At 43.1% G+C, this 21,269-nt stretch overlaps 1 protein-coding gene across 2 annotated transcripts in view; it reads right to left on the bottom strand.

The window, feature by feature from the left end:
• The window catches only part of LOC146805677 (amine oxidase [flavin-containing] A-like), a 675,430-nt gene that overhangs the window by 98,980 nt on the left and 555,181 nt on the right, over positions 1–21,269 (bottom strand). For both annotated transcript variants that reach the window (XM_085622952.1, XM_085622951.1), the window contains one exon: positions 12,046–12,142. In XM_085622952.1, coding sequence (XP_085479078.1) covers positions 12,046–12,142 — 97 coding nt within the window. The remainder of the gene's footprint in view (positions 1–12,045; positions 12,143–21,269) is intronic.

Raw genomic sequence — 21,269 nt, 5'->3', positions numbered from 1 at the left:
AAGACATACCATGCTGTCTTTTGGAAAAGGCATACATCAGATCAGGACTACAACCCAGTGCACGGTCTGTAGGTCTTTGACCAGGAGAGCAGCCCTAGCAGTCACAACTTGACGCGACAAATAATAGCCTTACCAGAAAGTTCATTAAATGTGGAAACCATGCCCTTCCAGTAATTAGTTATCAATGGGCATTCTCAGATCAAATGGCAAACTTTCGCTGCATTTATATTACATTTGGAAAGTAAAGTGTAGCCTTCATTCCATCAGACATTCCAACAATGCATTTAGTGGACAAATAGTCTTAGTGCAAAAGATGGAATTGAATTAGTTTGCATATCAAATTGATCAGTTTGAGTACTGAATTCCTCAAAACCATTTTGTGTGTTTCAAGCCCCTGGCCGATTCTACATTGGTCAGTTCCCAATTTAAGCTAAAATCACAACTCACCTGTAGCGCTGTGAGATGACTTTATAATATATGAATAATCTAAATTTATCTCATGCCATTACATTGTTTTCTCCTACTAGCCCCTCCAAATCATGATACACTACAAGTGGCATATTCCAACATTCTCTGGTGAAATTCCAGAGACCAACCAATGACAATATTTTGTGACGCAAAAACCTTATATTTAATTTCTTCATGATCCCTCCAAACAAATTATTGAAGCCTCATTTATATGCCATCTGCATAACCTCAGACCTGCCTGCAAGCACAGACTACAAATTTCTTACACTCTTTTCACCCTCACCTCATGGAACTGACAGAAACATGACTTTTTGATATCTCAATACACTATGCACCTACTTTACCCCTTGATGCTCTGCATTAAATATGACTGAGAAAGCAGAATTGATGGTGGGCTCACAGTAATGTGCAGGGATTCTTGTTGCTGTAAATGTATCTTTAACACATATCTTACTTTCAATGCTTGCGCCTCTAAATTAAATAACTCTCCTCCTCTCCTGAAATTCTAAATGTCATATATCACCTCCTCCCCGGCAAAAAAATGCACATTTGGTGAACAATGTGCATATCACTAATCAACCGTTGATATCTAAAATAATTTTCTTTGGAAAACTAAATCTTGTGGTTAATTTAATTAGCTCCTTTTAAAAATAAACTAATTCAACACTGCAAAAACACACACAATCCAGGAGATCTACTGTAGATCTCATTATCTCAAAAAAAGAGATGGTAGTAAGTGTAGATTTAATATCATTTGACTGCTCGGCCCATTTTCAAATTCCTGTTTGATCTCATTCTTGAATATCACAAAAAAATTGGTCAACCAATAAATGAGATTTTATGAATCTATGACACAAAAATAGTTTTGAATGCTACCAGTACCCATTCGCCTACCTCCACACTCCAAGATAAGAACTATGACAAAGTCCAATATAAAAATGTCACAAAGAATCTATTCAGCGTCATAGTACCTTTTATGAAATAAGGGTGAAATTACAAACCTCCTTTCAATGGTTTTCATGACAGCATAATATTGAATGAAAATGTGCAAGGGTGTAATAGAGAACTTGGAGAAACTGAGTTGCCTGATAGTCTCCAATCGAGAAAACCAAAAATCAGTTACAAGATTTTATTGAAGACAAATGTACAAAAACTTGTTTGCACTACTTAAATATGTCAGCAATTGTCCAACTTCCATCACCGTTAATGACTCACAACCTCAAGATAGGATTTTGTGTATTAAAAAAAATCAATCCATTCAGTTTTATTTCTCCTTTCTAACCAACAATCAGCTTATTCCCCCAATAAAGCGGAATTTCAACAAAATCTCTCAAAATGATCTAATCAAGATTATTGCCAAAATGTGAAACTGTCTAACCATTTCACAGAGCCCAAACCGACTAGACATGAAATTTCCTGTTGTGCTACGCTGAACAAAGTTAACTCCCATGTAAGGTATACTCCCTGACTGCCAATCAAGTAAAGTTTTATTAATGCTGAAAAAACCCTCAGACAACCTTGAGGACCTTACAATTTTGGACATTTATGAAGACTTTTCCGTGCAGTGGAGGTTACCAAAATTTTTTTGGGGGGGGGATTTTAAAAGACCTTTCTTGACACCATTTAGTTCCGACACAGCGTAGTACCTACAACCCATTGGGCCGGCATCGCGTTATGACACATTCCGTAACTTCTACAGTTGAGGGAAATAACACAGCAAGCCGCCTACAACCGCATCGGGCCAGCCGCGTCAGGTGGGCGGATGTTATGGTTGGCATCAGAATACAGGTCTTGATCCATTACAAACTAACAATTAGACCTGTCGAACATAATGTCATTTTCACCGTTCGTCTGCTACATCCAAGTGTCTCTGGGTCTGCAAAATAAAATCCTCGCCACTCAAATGCATCCTCATAGCATGTGCGGTCTAAATCCTATGAAGGCACTCCAGACTATGTGCCTTGTTCTTTTGGAATGCCCCTGTCGCTCAAGTCCCACCCACGTCTTGCGTGACTTCCCCATCCCGGTGGGGGTCAGAGTCAGTGGTGGTGGTGTGTTCTAGGAGGTATGCCTGGAGAGGAGCACACACCATAGCACAGTTCTTCTTTCTTTAATCACACACCTTAGCACCTGTACAGTCAATCATTGTTTTCCTTACACAATTTTCTTGCTTTTGGAGTGTTGGTAGCTGATGATGAGAATTTGAGGTAGCAGGCGAGTACCATCCTGCTTAACCCTCCCTGGTGGCGCTACCGTGAGGCACCAACACTCCTGCTCACTCTTTTTTCACCATATTTGGGTGTTGGAGACATAAGTTTTAGACACATTGACAGTCATTTTGACTCACCTCGTATGCAAAATATTTCTCTCTACCTTTCTTCTTTTGAGTGAACCACACCGTTGAATAGCTTAGACGAAATAATCGCAAGCTTAAAAGAGTGTCTAAAACGTATGACAACCGGAACGGATGTATGAAATAATTGTTCACATTGTGAACAGGTCCTTTTGTATACAGTGATTCCAGACACCCCCAAAGGATATGTTAGTCTGTAGACCAGCTAGCTCGCAGTGCCACTATAAGCCCCACAACCCCACCTTGGAGCGAATAGTTTCTGGAAACTATCGAACATGACAACCCTGACCCCTCAGCGATCGTGGAAACAGTGTACTACTTTTCGCTCAGTCACTCGTGCTCACTCATTCTCAAAGATATATATGGAATAAGCGGAGGGGACGTTTTCAATAAGTATTTTATTGAACCAGCGTCATTCAAGTATAAAATACGTGTGCTGCAACAACCATTAGACAGAAACATGTGTATATGATTATGAGCACCAACAGAGTAAATAAAAGGTAGAATTCTTTCATGGTGCTAAAACAGTGACTATGTGAAGTCATAAAGATACATGGCAGTAATCATGAGTACTCATAAGATGCAAATCCTAACTAAGTGTACCTCAGTGTACCTAGCACATATGTAGGTGTATAGCCAAGAATCCCCCTAGGAAAGAGCCAACCCCATTACCTGATGGGAGAGAATGAAGGACCCCGTCTTGGACTTGAGTTGGACATCCCGCGAGGGATGTCAGACCACTGCCTGCTGGAGTGTCTGCGTGCAGGGACCTCAGCCTCTTGTGTCAGCATGGAAGCTTCTCCTCTAGTTTGCCCAGTAAAGATTTGGTGCTTATATACCCAAAAAGTGCCCTCAGGGGGTCTACCTAGAATGGTACTGTGGGACTGTCATTCAAGAATGACGATAGGTGGGGCGTGGATTGGCGCCCGGCGGGCATGGCAGCACCTACGCGAGGCTCCTGACACCGGCGCGGTGGATTACCGCTTCAAGGGCACCTCAAGTGAAGCCAAACGGACGAACACACTGCTGAAGTGCTGTGCGCAGGGACGCGCTGGCGCCTGCAGTTTTTCTCCCACCACGGAACGAGCTTGTTGCAGGTAAACGCTCCGACGGGAATTCGCGGCATCGTGGCCGCCATATTGGACATCGTTTCAATGCAATGAGCGTTTTTCAGACTAAATTGTGGGGAGAATAAAAAACGTATATATGCTCACCTTACTTTTGGAGCTAGAGCTATTCATTGGGCTTCGGTAGAGGACGTTTGAGAGGGCTTGTTTACTCAGCGTTTCCTCATTATTACACAACAACTGAGGAGACAGAGAAATGACCGCCATCTTGAGAAACCTTTTATAAATGCATTATGATACTCCCTCAAGCGCTGATGCAGTTTGTGAATGTTTCCATTTATGCTCTCTTATAATGTCCTCAAAATAAGGGGGTACTCTTTCATTTTTTTGTCCCCATGTGCTATGTGTTTAAAATGTTTTGAATACTGGCTTACATGACAAATATTAGGAGAAGGAAACACATATTTGAAGGAGCATAATAGCTATTTTGGCAGTTACGGTTGTAGGGGTTTGTTGGACTTGGCCCTTTTTGCAGGGTCATCCCTAAACTTTTTGCCTTCCTCCTCTATTTTTTCTATCCTGTTGTTGGCTGTTTTATGACTCTGGGCACTTTACCACTGCTGATCAGTGCTAAAGTGCATATGCTCTCCCTATTGTAAATTTTTGAATGAATTAGTGATTCCACGATTGGTTGGTTCGGTTTACCTGTCAGACCCTAGTACAGTGCACCAGGAGTGCCCAGGGCTTGTAAATCCAAATGCTGCTGGTGGGCTTGCAGCACTGGTTGTGCCACCCACAGAAGCAGCCTGTAAAAGTGTGTCTAAGGCCAGCCATTGCAGAGCCTGCATGCAGTCTGGTACTGTCATGCTGACTGGGCAAGTACACCCACTTACCAGTCCCTAAACCTTCTCTTTTCTTCATATCAGACACCCCTATGTTAGGCCCGAGGGCAGGGTGCATTGTAAGGATAAGGTAGGACATGCCCTGGTGTGTGTGGCATGTTCTAATAGTGAATTACAGCCATTTTCGTTTTTCACTATTGGAAGGCTACCTGTTCTCCATAGGCCAGAATGGGCAGTTTGGTTATTACATTTTATAATCCTAACTGACCCAGGGAACATGGTGGAAATTCGAATTTAGTATGCCTGAACTCAGAATGATAAAATACATATTTTAGTGAAGTTAGCTTTAACATTCTGTTTTTGAAAATTCCACTTTTAGAAAGTAGGCATTTTCTTGTCTAACCATTCAAACCTGCCTCTGCTAGGCTTTGTATTTCCTGTCTGGAGTTTGAGTGACAGGGCTGGAGAATTCCCGGAGACAGGGTGAGTCCGCCCAGTGATGAATAGAGAGATCTGCATCTAGATGGGAGGGAGGAGTTGCACCTGGGACCTGAATAGGACAGTGCCTGCCCCCCACAGTGCTGGCTCCACCCCCTGTGGTGCATCTGATGTCTCTGCCCTGCACTGTGAAAGGAGAGAAGAAATCATGTCAACAAAGTGCTCCAGGGCTGTGCTTTCCCTCCACAATGCTGGCTCCACCTCCTGTGGGGCGTCTAATGTTTCTGCCCTGCACTGTGAAAGGAAAGGAGAAGTCTGGTAAACAGAGTGCTCAGGAACTGGTTTGGACTGGTCAAAGGCCCCTCTGCCTTCAGAGGACAAAGGATTTCTGGGTATAAATATTGGGACCCTGATCCCAAGAATTTAGATCACTTTGGGAAAACAAGAAGAGCCTCTGCTGAGGGAAGAACCAGAAGAAGCTGAGGAGGAAACTATCCCTGAACCTGGAGGATTGGCTTGCAGTGGTTGCCTTACTACCAAAGAGAGGAGAAAGGAACTTTGTGTGTACTTTTGCTCAACTTGTGAAGGATCTTCAAGGGCTTGGAAAAGAGCTTGCCTCCTGCTGAAGTCTCAGGAACAACAAACTTCACCCCCCACCTCCCCAGAGTTCTTTGGAAGTGCCTGCTGCTGTTGTTGGGCCTTCTGAGGGCCGCCGTCGGAGCTGTTGTCATTGCATCTCGTAAAGTGTGTCGCCGCTGCAGCATCGCATCGAGCGGAAGCGTCTCGCATCATCCAGGAAGTGTCTCGCAACGCCGAAGAAGCGTGTCGCCATCGCAGCCATCGTAGCTGACGCATTGCACCGCATCAAGAGAAGAGTCTCGCATTGAGGAAGAAGCGTGTCGCCATCGCAGCTATCGTAGTTGTCGCATTGCACCGCATCAAGAAAAGCGCCTCGCATCCACGGAGAAGCGTGCCGCCGTCGGAGCTGCTGTCGTCGCATCACGTAAAGGGGTGTCGCCGCTGCAACATCACATCGAGCTGAAGCGTATCGCAACGTCGGAGAGGAGTGTCGCTGCCGAGGCCGCTGTCGTCGCATCGCATAACGGGTGTCGCTGCTGCAGCTGAAGCATCGAGTCGAGTCTTCTCGCAACATCGGAGAAGCGCAACGCATCTGGAAGATCTTCCCGTCTTTATTTCTTTGCAGCAAAAACGTAATCGCATCAACATCGTTGCAACACTTTTGTTGCCCTGCGTGTCGCATCTAAAAGGTACATTGACTTAAAGTGTCGCATTTAAGAACTTAAGAGAACTAAGCAAAATTCTACCAGCTACAGTAACAGTATTGTGTATTTTTGTCGTTTAATGATCTTGTGGTAAATCTATATAAAGAATACTTATTTTTGATATAAAACCTGTGTGGTGTCCATTTGTAGTGTTGTCATTTGATTACTGTATGTGTTCACAAATGCTTTACACACTGCCTCTGAGATAAGCCTGTCTGCTCGTGCTAAGCTACCAAGGGGGTGAGCAGGGGTTATTTTAGGAGTGTACCCCCTTACCCTGACTAGAGGAGAGGGTCCCTATTTGTCACAAGTGCATACCTGTGCCAACTAGAGACCCCCAAGTCTAATAGGGTTCATATGCCTTAACGACTGCAAATTTCTCATCGTTTATTGAATGCTACATTATCAAACCTAGCTGCTTAGTCTCCATTTTAAAACACTACTTATCTCAGGTTGAAGTTGTTTCCTCGGGGAACAACGTTTACAACGCAACTTTTACAACGCACTACACTTACAACGCATTTTTTACAACGCAACATCCACTACAACGCATTCCATTACATAGCATGACACTACAACGCATTTTTAAAAACTACCTTTACAACGCATTCCATTACATCGCATACTACCTTTACAACGCATACCATTACAACGCATAATATTACACTACACTATCCAACACTTACCCTACTGTTGCACCCCCTGGAGTTAGAATAGCAATTTTTACCCCTATACTATCCAACACTTACCCTACTGTTGCACCCCCTGGAGTTAGAATAGTAATTTTTACCCCTATACTATCCAACACTTACCCTACTGTTGCACCCCCTGGAGTTAGAATAGTAATTTTTACCCCTATACTATCCAACACTTACCCTACTGTTGCACCCCCTGGAGTTAGAATAGTAATTTTTACCCCTATACTATCCAACACTTACCCTACTGTTGCACCCCCTGGAGTTAGAATAGTAATTTTTACCCCTATACTATCCAACACTTACCCTACTGTTGCACCCCCTGGAGTTAGAATAGTAATTTTTACCCCTATACTATCCAACACTTACCCTACTGTTGCACCCCCTGGAGTTAGAATAGTAATTTTTACCCCTATACTATCCAACACTTTCCCTACTGTTGCACCCCCTGGAGTTAGAATAGTAATTTTTACCCCTATACTATCCAACACTTACCCTACTGTTGCACCCCCTGGAGTTAGAATAGTAATTTTTACCCCTATACTATCCAACACTTACCCTACTGTTGCACCCCCTGGAGTTAGAATAGTAATTTTTACCCCTATACTATCCAACACTTACCCTACTGTTGCACCCCCTGGAGTTAGAATAGTAATTTTTACCCCTATACTATCCAATACTTACCTTAAATGCAATTTAATATTATGCGTTGTAATGGTATGCATTGTAAAGGTAGTATGCGATGTAATGGAATGCGTTGTAAAGGTAGTTTTTAAAAATGCGTTGTAGTGTCATGCTATGTAATGGAATGCGTTGTAGTGGATGTTGCGTGGTAAAAAATGCGTTGTAAGTGCATGCGTTGTAAAAGTGTGCATTGTAACGACATACATCCGTTTCCTCATACATCCATTGTTGCCAACTTTCTCTGAAACCACTTTCAAGACTTTCTGCTTGGCTTATCTTTCATATTCATGGGCAGAACAAAAGGATCTTTTTACAGTATACCAAAGCCACAACGCTCCTTCTTCAATTATTTTTAGGATCAGATTTGATTTTCTACCCTTCTCTTTGCTCAGCGAACTATTTAATTTACTTGCTTCATTCAATCATAAATATAATTCCCTTAAGAAAGCTGTGATGGATACTTACCTCCAATTTTCTAACACACCTGATACCTCAAACACTTCAAATTCCACCTTGAGACTTCATACTCTGTTACAAACTATGCCCAAGGCTTCCACTATCCTTAGCTATTTACAAAGCTCCGTCTCTGATAGGCAGAAATCTTAAACAGAACAGCTCTGGGAGCGCGACTTTATGACGTTTTGGCCGTTGTCACTTTGGAAAAACATATGGACCAAGATTCGTAGGTCTTCTAAGGCAGCCAATACAACGCAAACATTGTTTTATGTATATAACAGACTCTTACTAACACCACTTACTTTGAGTAAAACTTTCTCAACGGTGTCTGATACTTGCTGGACATGTTCTTCTACAAATGCTGATTTATTTCATATGCTATTTTATTGTCCAAGTGTGTATGCATTTTGGGAACAAGTATGGGCCTAAATTAATTCAATTTTTGGTCCTAAATTTCCTTTTTCCTTCACTCATATTTTTCTAGGAAGTCTTTCTCCTATTTGGGAAAATGGCACGCTAAACGTTAACATTATTGACTTATTATTAGCAGTTGCTTTTCAGCAAATTACCATGAATTGGAAAGATTTTACAAACATTTCTTATAAACTGGGTGGTATGCTGTCTGCCTTAATCATAGACTGGACACTTCTTTTGTTTACCCTTTGCATATGGCAACAAAAACGTTTAAATGTGTGGTCACCTGTCACAGCATACATTGACGCAAGTGCCCAAAGCTGCTATGTACCACAACCAACTCAGCAAGAAGTCCTTAAACCACCTTGACTCTCCTGTTGGTTCCTGAAACTATTTGATTATATGTTATCTATGATTCATTTATATTGTTTTACTTTTTCTACTTTCATTAATAAGTCAGATTCATGTAAGTTCTATTGTAACAGACATTAATTGTAATGCAGTGATTTCAATATCTTGTAATGTATGCAGGCACCTCTACTCTTTGCAGTAAAATTATTTCTGAACTTAAAAAAAAAAAGAATGACGATAGGGATGACTCTTGTACAGTATTATTATTGTAATTGTAATTGTAATTGTAACTGGGTTTTATATCGCGCCAACTCACCAACAGGTCTCAAAGCGCTACTGACCAAGTACAGAACAAAGATGGAAAGAGGATGTATGGGTCTCAGGTCTAACAATCGCCTATAGAAGCGGGAATGCGTCTTTGAAGAATAAGGTCTTCAAAGACTTCCGAAAACGGAGAAGGTTGGGCTCTCTCCATTATACATAAAATTATACATAAAATGGTAATCCTTCTGTGATACTAAGAATCCTCATGCATAACACAGGAGGCTAATTTTTCGAAGAAAACCACACAACATTTATTCGTCACATAACTAGGTAAGAGGTCAGCTTTAAAACCGTTATGTAGAACAAGGTAGGACAGATGTAGGTAAAAGATCATGTAACTACCTAAGCCTATATTGGGGCTCATAACAGACAAGGTAATGGCTAATGCCAGGCATGGGGCCCGACTCTAACCCCAGAGATCTCTGATTTATCACTGTGCTCAAGTAGTGAGGTTAGGCTTAGGCAAAGATATCATTCGTCATGATAGGGCTTTTCATTGTGTGCAGTTTACTAATAATGCAAATTACTCTGCTCATTCGCATATGTTTTCTAATTGCAGCACAGTTGCTACATGATTGAGCATGATAGCTTAATAAATATTGTAAACTTTCCTTGTGTCTTTCATTTGTTTATTATGGACATGCATGAGTGAGAAAATGAAAGGTGATGACCTGTTGTGTTCTGGGATGCCAACTTAACGATTACTCTGGGAAGGCTAGGAGGGCCAGAACGGCACTATGAGCTAGTCAGGATTTGGGCCCATTGGAACTAATGTGGTACATGACTCCATCCCTACATACTGATTTTCCAGGCATAGTTCTGTTTCCAAACAGAATTCCTGCAACACCTGCTGCCAACCATACTATGGCATGTATTGTTTTACTGTTTTCAAAGGCAAACCTCCAAAATGGTGCATAGTTTTTCAAAAATATAACATAATGACCCTGATGCGCTGAGTGTATCATGGACATTAATAACTTTTTTCTAATACCCGTGCTGTACGTTGTGGTCAAATGCAGGAAAAACCCATGGTGGACACAGCATCAGAAGGTCCAGTATAAAACTGAAGGCCTTCCAACATCCTGTGGGTTAGTGGCGCCCCTGGCTGACAGGATTTTTCTATGGACGGGCAAAGCTGAGGCTCCATGCTTTAAAAACAGTAGTTTTACCACTTCTAAATGTGGTAGCGAAACGGAGTAATGAGAGAACAGAACATCCACAAAGTTTTAACAATGTTGCATTGCAATCCAACTCTATAAGAGTACCTGAATCTCTATTCTCCAGTAAATGGCATGGCAAGGCGTGCCCAATTTCAAGTGAGATGACTATGAGGAACCAAACATTTCAACCCGGATCCTGACCTCAAGATAACAGTTCAATCCTTAGGTCTAAAAATCCTGATTTATGAAAACTCATTTCTTATTAGCATTCATCAAGTATACGTAACAACTGAATGTGGTCAAGCATAAAGTGACACATTTTGTCTCTGAGAGTAAATACTTTGATCTCATCACTCCAATTGTACTGACAATACAATGGTTACCAATTGAAACAAGCCACACAGGCAAATATAATAATATCTGGGACCTGCAGATCACATTGGATGTCAATGGTGAGCATTTAACTCACTGATCAATCTTAATAGCTCCAGGAGGATTCACTTCTCAATTCAGCTATTGGAAAATATACAGCTGAATACTGGTGTGCATGACATCTCGCTCAAACCTTAAAAACATATTAGTGTTCTTTAATCTATAACAGAACAACAGCTTGCAATTCAACTTCGATTCATCTACAGGATCAATTGTGACTTACTGAAGTGGAAATCAGGCACAACTGTTAGGCCTTCATCCTTCTGAAGGAGATAAAAGAGCAAACCATTTCAGCCTGAAATCTCTGAGCAGACCTAATGAGTACCAAACACCACAAAGTATGTTTATTTAGTGAGATTAATTGAATGTCAGTTGTTAAACGTTTGTCATCCTTGAGACGTAATACCAAGTGACACCCTTTTACCTGTCTGATTGAAATGATGATTAGCTAAAACTTCAGACATTTCATTCTCTTGCTGTCACTTACATTACCAATACAACAATGCTATCAAACATGGCAAACCTGCTCATACATTTATTTTAGGATGATGAAACTAAGGCAAATGCATGGCAGAAAACCTACTTTTGAGGATGGTGCTGCATAACTTTTTCTTGCTTGGGTGTTAGTCTGGTGTTGTAACAAATTATTGGGTTTTTAATATTGACCTGTACTTATATTGACTACCAACATATAACTAAGGTACACAGATGTGGAATTAAGAATACAAAATAGACACCTCCCTGTATATGCTAATGAAAATATATTTGTAGTCGATATTTTGTAGTCGGTGCATATGCAGATTGATATTGCTAACGACATACAACTGACGGTCACCTATAAAGGTTTGTTTCCTGGAAGTAGCTGTGCCTTACAGAGAACGTCCTACAGGACCCACAGTGAGTAGCATTCAATGTTCAATAGGTATAATCTGCAGTTCACCATAAACCACCTTAATGCTATGTTCAACCTTGGTTGAAAACAGTTTGTAACACTATACTATAGCAGCTTAACCCACGGAAATTGTATTTTCGGGTACATCCAAATAGCACATGCTAAGTTGAAGCTATTATTAATTACCCCATTATGGCAGGAAATGATCCATCAGGCTTGGTATCATCCATAGCTACTCCAATTGGACAATCATCATCTTCCATCATCATCAATCCACACAAATCTGTTAAACATAAAGAAATACAATATAACTTGTCATTTGCAGTGTCTGGCTTTTACCTATTGCCTTGATATGTTTTAGTTATTCCACGTATTTCATCATCACTTCTCACTCTTGATTATTTGCAACAATCTCTCCCAAACACTCTTCCATATTTTCTATTTAGGTCTGGCATCAGCCAAGAAGACCTTCTGTTTATAAATGCATGTGTATGTACGTACATAAAGGTCACTTTTGGTCATGTGTCTTCATCCATTAGTCTGTTAAATTCACAATATGATTCTCTCCACCACAGCATACAGTATACGGCAAAGGCTCAGCACAATTTGGAAATTAACTGTATTCATTCTGAAAGGAGGAAGTTTGCTAGTGCACATTCACATTAAAAATATGTCTCTCTTCATTGTCTGTGCTGGGGGGCCAATCTGTCTTTTCCCGTATTTATCTTTGGGCTGCTGCTAAACTCACTGGCGATATTTTTGGGAATACTTAGTTCAGGGAAACATTAAAAAACAGGTTGGTAAAATTGTGAAGCTTTTATTTACACAGATGAAAGGCTGCGCTGTCTGACTGATCAGGTAATAAGCCCCACAACCCAAATCGTATTGAAGATGACGTATTTATAGGCTTTTGCCTCTCAACTTATTCCAAGTGTTTATATATGTCAAATACGCAGAGTCCATGCAACTAATTGTAATAGTAACAGAGTACTTTTATCAGCAGCAGCTTCTGTGGAAGGTTTTTTGTTCAAACCTAGTCATGCCTTTTATTTTTCAGACATAATCTTTATAGAGAGGGTTAATGTTGGGCTTGGCCCTTTCAGCAGGGTCATCCCCAAACCTTTTGCCTTCACCTTCCTCTTTTCTGAACCCATTTTTGTTCACTTTTAGGACTCTGGGCACTTTATCACTACAGTGCTAAAGTGCTTGTGTTCTTTCCTTTAAACATGGTAAGATTGGCTTACACCCTACAGAAGATGGAATGGACCTGCACCCTCCGTCTCATGCTAAAGTGACTCCAAGTGTCAGCTGACTGACCTCCTGTTCTGAGCTACAGGAACATAATAAGCTCCAGAGGCTACCTGCTTCTGCCCAGCTGACCTGCTGCATGGATGTGCCTTAGCCCTGCTGCCTCTGCTGAAGTGAGTTCCTGACCCCCAAGAGTTTCCCCTCAGGTCCTGGACCTTTGGTGTGGCATCAGGTGAGCTCCTCTCCAAGAAAAGGAGAAATCCTGAAGTTGTGGGCTCATTACGACCGCAAATGGGCCTGTTTGTGCTAAGATCTTGCCGAATGCACTGACTACCAATGCAAAGCTTCGGTGAACCCAACTGTTTGTGCTACAGTAATCGTCAGCAACAACCTGCAACATGAAAGCTACTCTTTGTGCTACAATATCACCAGCCTACAGTGATTGCCAACGTGAATCTCCAGCAACAACCGTCCACAATGGCCAATAGGATCTTCATGCTACAGTGACGACCATCTGTGGCGCCCGGCTTGCACTTCTCGCAACAGTGACAACCATCTGCGACGCTCTCCCTACTCCTGCTCCCTCCACTCTTTGTGCTAGACTTTTAAGGTAACTCTTTCAGCTGGTCTAACCCGGTCCCTGTATCCAGCCTGTGCTCCATTGTGGTTGACCTCAACTTGTGACTTTCAACTAGTCTTGCACGACCAGATAGCTATGAGTGGCGCTTTGTGCTTTTAGACACTATACTTACCTACAGCATTTAAAATTGCATATGTCCAGTTCTAGTACTTGGATTTTACTTGTTTGGGTGTCAAATAATGTTATTAATTTTACTCTAGTTTTCTAAATTGGTGTGAAATTTTTTCAAGATGGTTTATGTGCCTCTCCAATTGTTATCACAAAGCAAAGAAAGCAATGATTTACGCCTGAATAGGTATTAAAGAACAAGTTTGTAAGGTGAAAGCTTGTACTGCCTGCACAGGTGAAGCAATAAAAATCACACACTTACTCGCTTTCAAGAAAATCTTTTGCACCTTCTGTCTCTGGATTTATCCCAACTGTTCATATATAGCCAATGACAAGAGCCCTTGCAACTAGTTGCATACTGACAAACCAGCAGGATCAACAGTTTTCTGGCATAAACAGTTAGAATGCTCTACTTTTAATTGAAAACCAGGACTATTTTTTCCATACACAATCTCTGCGTATTGTGGGAATAAATTATAATTTAAATCAGAATAAACTATATTCTGACGTGACCATATTGTTGTGTAGTTTCTAAAAATACATATGATCTACGCGTTTAGACAACATAAACTAAGGGATTTGTGTCCAGACTGATTCCAGACACCGCCAAAGGATATGTTAGCCTTTAGACCAGCTATCTCACAGTGCCACCATAAGTCCCCTAGCATTACCAAGGAGCGAATAGTTTCTGACAACTATCGATCATGACAACCCTTGATCCTTCAGGGATTGGGGAAACAGTACAGTACTTTTCGCTTTGTCAATCGTGGTCTCTTGGTCTCAGTGAGATACACAGAGTAAACGTTGGGGACGTTTTATTTAAGCATTTATTGAACCAGTGTCATTCTAATATAAAACATTTTTGCTGTGACAATCATTAGACAAAAACAGATATATAAGATTACAAGCACCAAAAAAGTAAATAAAAGGTAGAATTCTAACCTGGTGCTAAAACAGTAAATGTATGCAGGTATATCGATACATGGTAGTAATTGAGCGTACTCCTAAGGTGCAAATTCTATCTAAGTGTACCTAAGTTTTCCCACATGTATGTGGGTGTAAAGCCTAGAATCCCCTAGGAAAGAGCCAACCCCATTACCTGATGGGAGAGAAGGAAGGACCCCATCTTGGTCTTGAGTTGGACACACTGCAAAGGATGTCAGACCACTGCATGCTGTAGTTTCTGCTGGCAGAGACTTCAGCATCTCGTGTCGGCATGGAAGCTTCTCCTCTGGTTGCCCAGTGAAGATGTGGTTCTTTTATACCCAGAAGGTACTCTCAGGGGTTCTACCTAAATGTGAAATGGTACTGTGGTTCTGTCGTTCAAGGATGACGTTGGCAGTGACTTTTGTACAGAGTTATTAGACAGAAGATTGTAATCCTGCTGTGCATGTCCTAAGCAGAAGATTAAGATATGATACTAAGAATCCTCATGCATAATAAATGAGGCTAGTCTTCGAAGAAAACCACACGACATTTATTCGGCACATAACTAGATAAAAGGTCAGCGCCAGAGCCGTTATGTAGAGCAAGGTACGACAAATGTAGGTAAAAGGTTGTGCAGCTACCTAGGCCTCTATTGGGGTACATTTGGGCTTTTAACACTCACTCCTCATCCGAAGGACGATAACATTAATAAATGCTAAAATATGCCTGAAGTAAAAGCATAAAAACATTGTAATAAAAACTAGTTTAAAAGCATCTAAAAACATGGTATATGTGAAAAACGATACAAATGTTTAAAAAGCTATATAAGTCCTATAAATAGTCAACTTACTGTTAAAACAACAGACCACTTCGAAAGCCATGGTGCTCAGTGAGAGCAGGACAGAAAAAGAAAACTAAAATTATGTTTTTGGATTCCAATTTGGCTTGTTTTTTAAAAAGGCCGAATTGCTCCCATCACACGGAGAGCCAAATGTTTATGTGTCCTGTCTGGGAGATGCAACATTACTGTCGCTTGCATTCGCAGATGGCGGTCCCTTTAACACCTCTTGTATCAGGTCAATGGAGTAAAGGTGATCTTCAGTTCCTGAAGCAGCCGGTGAGGAAACGCTTGAAGCCTGTGTGCTTGTTGGTGACGGGTGTCTATTCCGACAGGAGCTGAAGCATCCCATGGAGGCTCTAAGAATGCTGTCATCAACATTGGAATAAGCTGAGAACAATATAACACTTGGGCCTTTAAGAGGTTCAGTTGTACATCAACATCCGGTGGCGCACCCGATGGAAGGGTCAGGCATATGTCCTACACGCATTCATATCCACAGAATAGAAAGCAGAGCACAGGCAAGATGCAGTCGACCCAGACTGATCTGAATGAAAGGAACTACTGCTCACTTAGCTCCAGAAGCTGAGGTGCACCCAGATGGAGTAGCATACATTCACGGCAACGTCACACCGGAAGTGCTTTTTCCATCTCTTTGAAAACTGGGCCATCCATTGCGTAGCAGGAAAACTAAAACCAGGATACCCACTACAAGTAGTAGGACCAGCGGAAGCCCTCCAAAAATGCTTACCAATATGGAGTGTATAAATGATGGAAAGACTCCGAAAATCGTCTGAAAGGTGCTTAGTAATCCAGAACCTATGCTCTTATATAGGTGCACTATCCCACTGGTATCAGACATGCTATAGATACGATGTACCAGTTCTCCGAAATGGAGCTAGAAGTTTGTTCGGACTAGCGCCTGTATCTCAGCCGAAGATCTTGCAACATGCAGATTAAACGTCTCCCGGGCTAAGGTTAAAGCCACATCCTTCTGTAACCAAAGAACAACAATGGGTTTGGCTCAAATCAGTAAGGCTGAGCCGGTGACCGTGCGGCCGGTCCTGAAGAGAGTACACCGAAGTGTTCAATTAAAGGGAGGAAAAGTGCGAAGATATCAGATTTGAAAAGAATATGCCCAGAAAAGAGTCGACACGGACTTAGAATGAACAGTTTGACTAATGGGAGGAAAGCACGATGAAATCAGTCAGTATATGCTGCTTTCAATAACAAGAAGGGCATAGGAGCTGAATTATCTACACCTGGACTAAGAAACTTGCTAAGACCCTGCCGCTTAGAAACTTTTCCTGTGACCTGACGTGACCGAATTGTGGACTACAAAAAAGTTCACATAAGAAATTCAGTCGAGATTGGAGGTTCTCGTGTTTAACCCCTTCAGTTTGGTCCTGAGGAGAACCCTATAATGAAGAGGGTTCGAAACGCGTCGATCTTGTGTTTTTGATTGCCAAACAAACATTTCGTAAGGTGTCTGTCTTTTGTGCATTTTTGTAAAGCACGTTTTACGAACACTCAAAGGTTTTGTCATTTTGTGTTATGCACAAAAAATAGTATTGTGTTTATTCTTTTGTTGTTTGGTTTGATACCTTGGTCCAAGAAAGTGACAAAGTTGGTATGGGACCAGGGAAGTGGTGTGTGAGTTGAGTGAGTGTGGTGTGGTGTGCAACTAGTGCTGGCATTTTCAGTGTTTTTTGTTGACATCCTGCTGTAACAGCATGGCTTTCGGTCTGCTCAGAGAATCAAACCGTATAAGGGAAACTTCCAACAAAGACCACAGCGCTGCTTCCCTAACTGTGTGGGTCGCTGGAAACAATACTTGTATACAATAAGTAACCCTGGAACTTACTGTGACCAGATATGCACTGCCTGGTACCATCTCACAACAAGCTTAATCATTAAACATCAAATAACTCCAATTCAAGAGCAGTTTGAACACCGGATGAATCACGGCAGCTGCAGATCCTTTCAAGTGACATGATAGGTTTGCAACCGAAGAATTACAGGCTCCGTGAAGCAAAATATCCTGACAAATTAGAGAATCACTTAAAGAACGCTAACAGTCTGAAATGCTGAGAAATACTTCTGTGTCCCCATTCCTGCATCTAAATCTGTACGGTAATTCCCAAGATTCAGGTATGTACTCCTCTCCCAATGCTTCATACCTGCCTACCTGGTGATACTGTAGAACGTAGATTGGAATGTCATCACAGGCAGTGTAACATGGCCATGGATTAACCATTCTGTGGTGGGTGACTTAGCCATGGTAAAAGGTAATTGGTCCAATTTTTCAATGTGTAGCATTGTATATTTTGCATCTCTTCATGCTATTGTTGTCTGTCTTTCTGTTAGATTGTATGAAGAAAACAGGGATGTACTGTTGATATACCGCCAGAGCATGTGACCAGAACACAGTTACTGCAGCGTGGGATACTTGCTTTGTGCAAGAAATGATGACCATAGTGTTGGTAACAGTACATGGTGTCAAAATCAGATGTATCATCATACAATTCATTACTTGAAAATGAGGCAGATTGTTCTAAATCAGACATGATAGTATTTACAGTTTCAAAGTCCCAAAGTACTGGAGGTGAAGATATCTCTTAAAACCATTTTAGAGTTACTTGATGCTGAACGATCAAGGTTGCTGTGAGATGGGCGCTAGAGGGCGGGCTAACAAGATGGGCGCACTGTAGTAAGGCTCCGTCAGCCCTGGAACCAAACCCATAAATATCCTGATCTCGCCGCCAACTGCAAAACAAAGCGGCGGAAGGACAGAAGCGGCGATACAGCCAGCGCACAACGAGGCAGAAGCGTCGGTGGCCCTGCCAAGAGCCATGATCGGTTGCGGCCTGTGGAAAGCGGTGCCAACGGCCGGACTGGGCGAGACAGAGGCCCGCCATCGCATTGGCCAAGATAATGTAGGCATGGAGCTTCCAGCAGAGAGCCTCCGTGCCACATCCACCGCCTCACAAGTAAGGAGGAGGAAAAGGGGCAGGGCCGTGAGTTTGTGGGGCTGCACCCGCGACTGCATGCTGCGTGGAGCCCTGCAACGGCCTAGACGCGGGCTGAACTATACGAGGCCGGGGATCCAGACCTCCAGCGCACCAGACAGAAAACTGAGGCCGGTTGGGTGAAAGATTTCGTGACCTGCAGCTGTGGCTCATTAATCGCTGGCCCAGCGGGACTGCGAGGCTGCGGTGGCGACCAACAGTGAGCAGCAATAACCGCGGGGCAAGACTCTGAGGGCTTGCGGCCCTCTGTTGATGCCCACCTAGTGACTGCAGTGGAGGGAGTCTCCAGTTCCTTCACATGCGGGGCTCCTCCTCAGCAGCTGAGACACTGCACCTGGAACCATCTTGCACTCTTTGCTGACTGCCGTAGCGGGAGCGGCCCGGCCTGATCTCCGAGCTGCTTCCAAGCAACAGTCTCTGTGTATAGCTTGCGCCTCGTCCTGCATCCAGCCTGGGACCGGGTACAGCGGGCGTGGCAGAGCCACCCTCACCATAGCGGAGCAGTGCCATTCAAAAGTGGGGGCTTCTATAACTATAATGCGGACGATGCCTCCCACGCCACACTTAAATGGAGCAAACGGTCTGCCTCACTAGTGATGAAGCATCGCAGAGGGGAGCACGTGGTGCACACCAGGAAACCCACACACATATCACGACCTAAAGGGGTCTCTTAAATCCAGCCGCGACGCGGCTCAGACGCCAATTCACAACGTGCTGCTGGGTGTGGAGTGGGGCCGCAGAGTGCACCAACGAATCACATGCATGGCTGGCCATGTCACCCCGCAGTGGCACCACTGAGAAGCAAGAAAGCACAGCACATACACTGTGAGTGGCACCCATAAGGGCAGGAACCTAACAAGGAACAGGCCACACCTGACATCCTCCTGGTGTGTGGCAGACATTGAATATACAGCTACCTGTAGGGACAGAGGTCAACGCGACAAAAACCATGCCAAACTGCGGCGGGGAAGAGAGGGAGTAGAGGGCTGAGCTCTATCTGGATAACGCAGCTGCGACACGGTCAGAACATACCGCGTGGTGGGAGCAAGTAGCCGGCCCCCTTTTCATAGATGTCAGATCATCTGCTTTAGTCAAACATACCTGGCAAGAACTACTTCGCAATGGGGAAGCTAGACGGAAAGAAAACCAAACTATCGTTCGACGCCCGCAGAACACCCAGGGGGCAGCAGCCAGAGGGGGAGCAGACTGGGACAGGCCAGGCAGAGCAGGGGCTCAACGAAGCAGATATGAAAACGCTGCTGATCACTGTGAAGAACAGCCTAGCATCCATCGAGGGGAAAATGGACTCAATGTGTGCCAGAATGGATCAAATTACACAGAAGCTAGAGAAACAAGATGGCAGAATTAAGGAAGCAGAAATAAGAATATCTACCCTCGAAGACGATCACGCACAATCGACAGGGCAACTCACAGATATGAACAAACTACTCAAAGTGATCGCAGTGAAAAATGAAGATCTAGAAACCCGATTGTGGCGTAATAATATCCAAATTACTGGTATCCCAGAATCCACCAGTACAGGAAGGCTTGAATACTACGTGGAGAAATTGCTTAACACCTGTTTTGGCCAGGAGGCTCAATATCCAAGAAGTGTGAAAAAAGTATCTGCCGATAAAGAAAAAACTGCAACTAGAGGGAGTGGAGTATGACATGCTCTACCCTGCACGGCTACGGCTCACCTATGATGGGAAGCATCACATATGCAACACTCCGCAACAGGCAGTAGACTTCTTGAGAAAATGAAGAAGACTTCCACAAGAGCGGAGCGCTCTCCATTGGGCAGCAGAGAGGAAAAGTCACAAAACGATGATGAGTATTGGCAGTTAACAGAGACAAATGTGGAACTTGCACCAGTTTCGTTTATGAACTTTCCCAGCGACTAGCTTGTGCGCTGCTTTCAGGTAACTTTTCGTCACAAATGCATGACCCTCCGCCACATAATAGTATCGTATAGAGACAGCGAGATACCTCCTCACAATGAACTCACAATCCAGGGCACCCTCCAGTGCACCACAGACGTGCAGGATGCAATGCCATGCCCCCTAGGGCACACGCTTCTGAGGGAGACCCCCTTTCTTCCGCCTGTGAGGACTGTCCTCATAGTTTATTATGTTTATTTTCAAGTTGAGGAAATGTTGAGTATTTTATTAGCCAGTCAATTCGCTACCCAAGCACACTCTGTCATGGAAAATGCCATGTCGTGAGGAGGTATGGGGAGGGGGAATGCCCTGGCAAAGCACTAGCAGAGACCACCAGACCCCCTCAAGCAGCAAACTATGTGCTGGCCATACGCGATGGGGAAGGTGTGACGCAAAGGGATACCTCTGCCATAATGGAAGTTTTTACCACACACTATAAGGCATTAAATTCAACTTGTGCGGTAAGACAAGCTGAAACAGTGCAATACTTAAAACAAATAGAGCTTGCCTGGCTCAGTAACGGGCAAGCGGTGGAAGAAATACAAGCAGCTATCATGCAAATGGGTAATGGAAAAGCTCCAGGGCCAGATGGCCTCACAATTGAGTTTTACAAGGCCTAAATAGACATACTTGCACCATTTCTAAAACAGGTTTACGAGGTTGCGGGCCAAATGGGGATG

This window comes from Triturus cristatus, chromosome 8 (genome assembly GCF_964204655.1).
Source record: "Triturus cristatus chromosome 8, aTriCri1.1, whole genome shotgun sequence".
Taxonomy (NCBI): Eukaryota; Metazoa; Chordata; class Amphibia; order Caudata; family Salamandridae; genus Triturus; species Triturus cristatus.
Note: the sequence above shows the minus strand (reverse complement) of the source record. Positions and strands in the feature narration are given on the sequence as shown.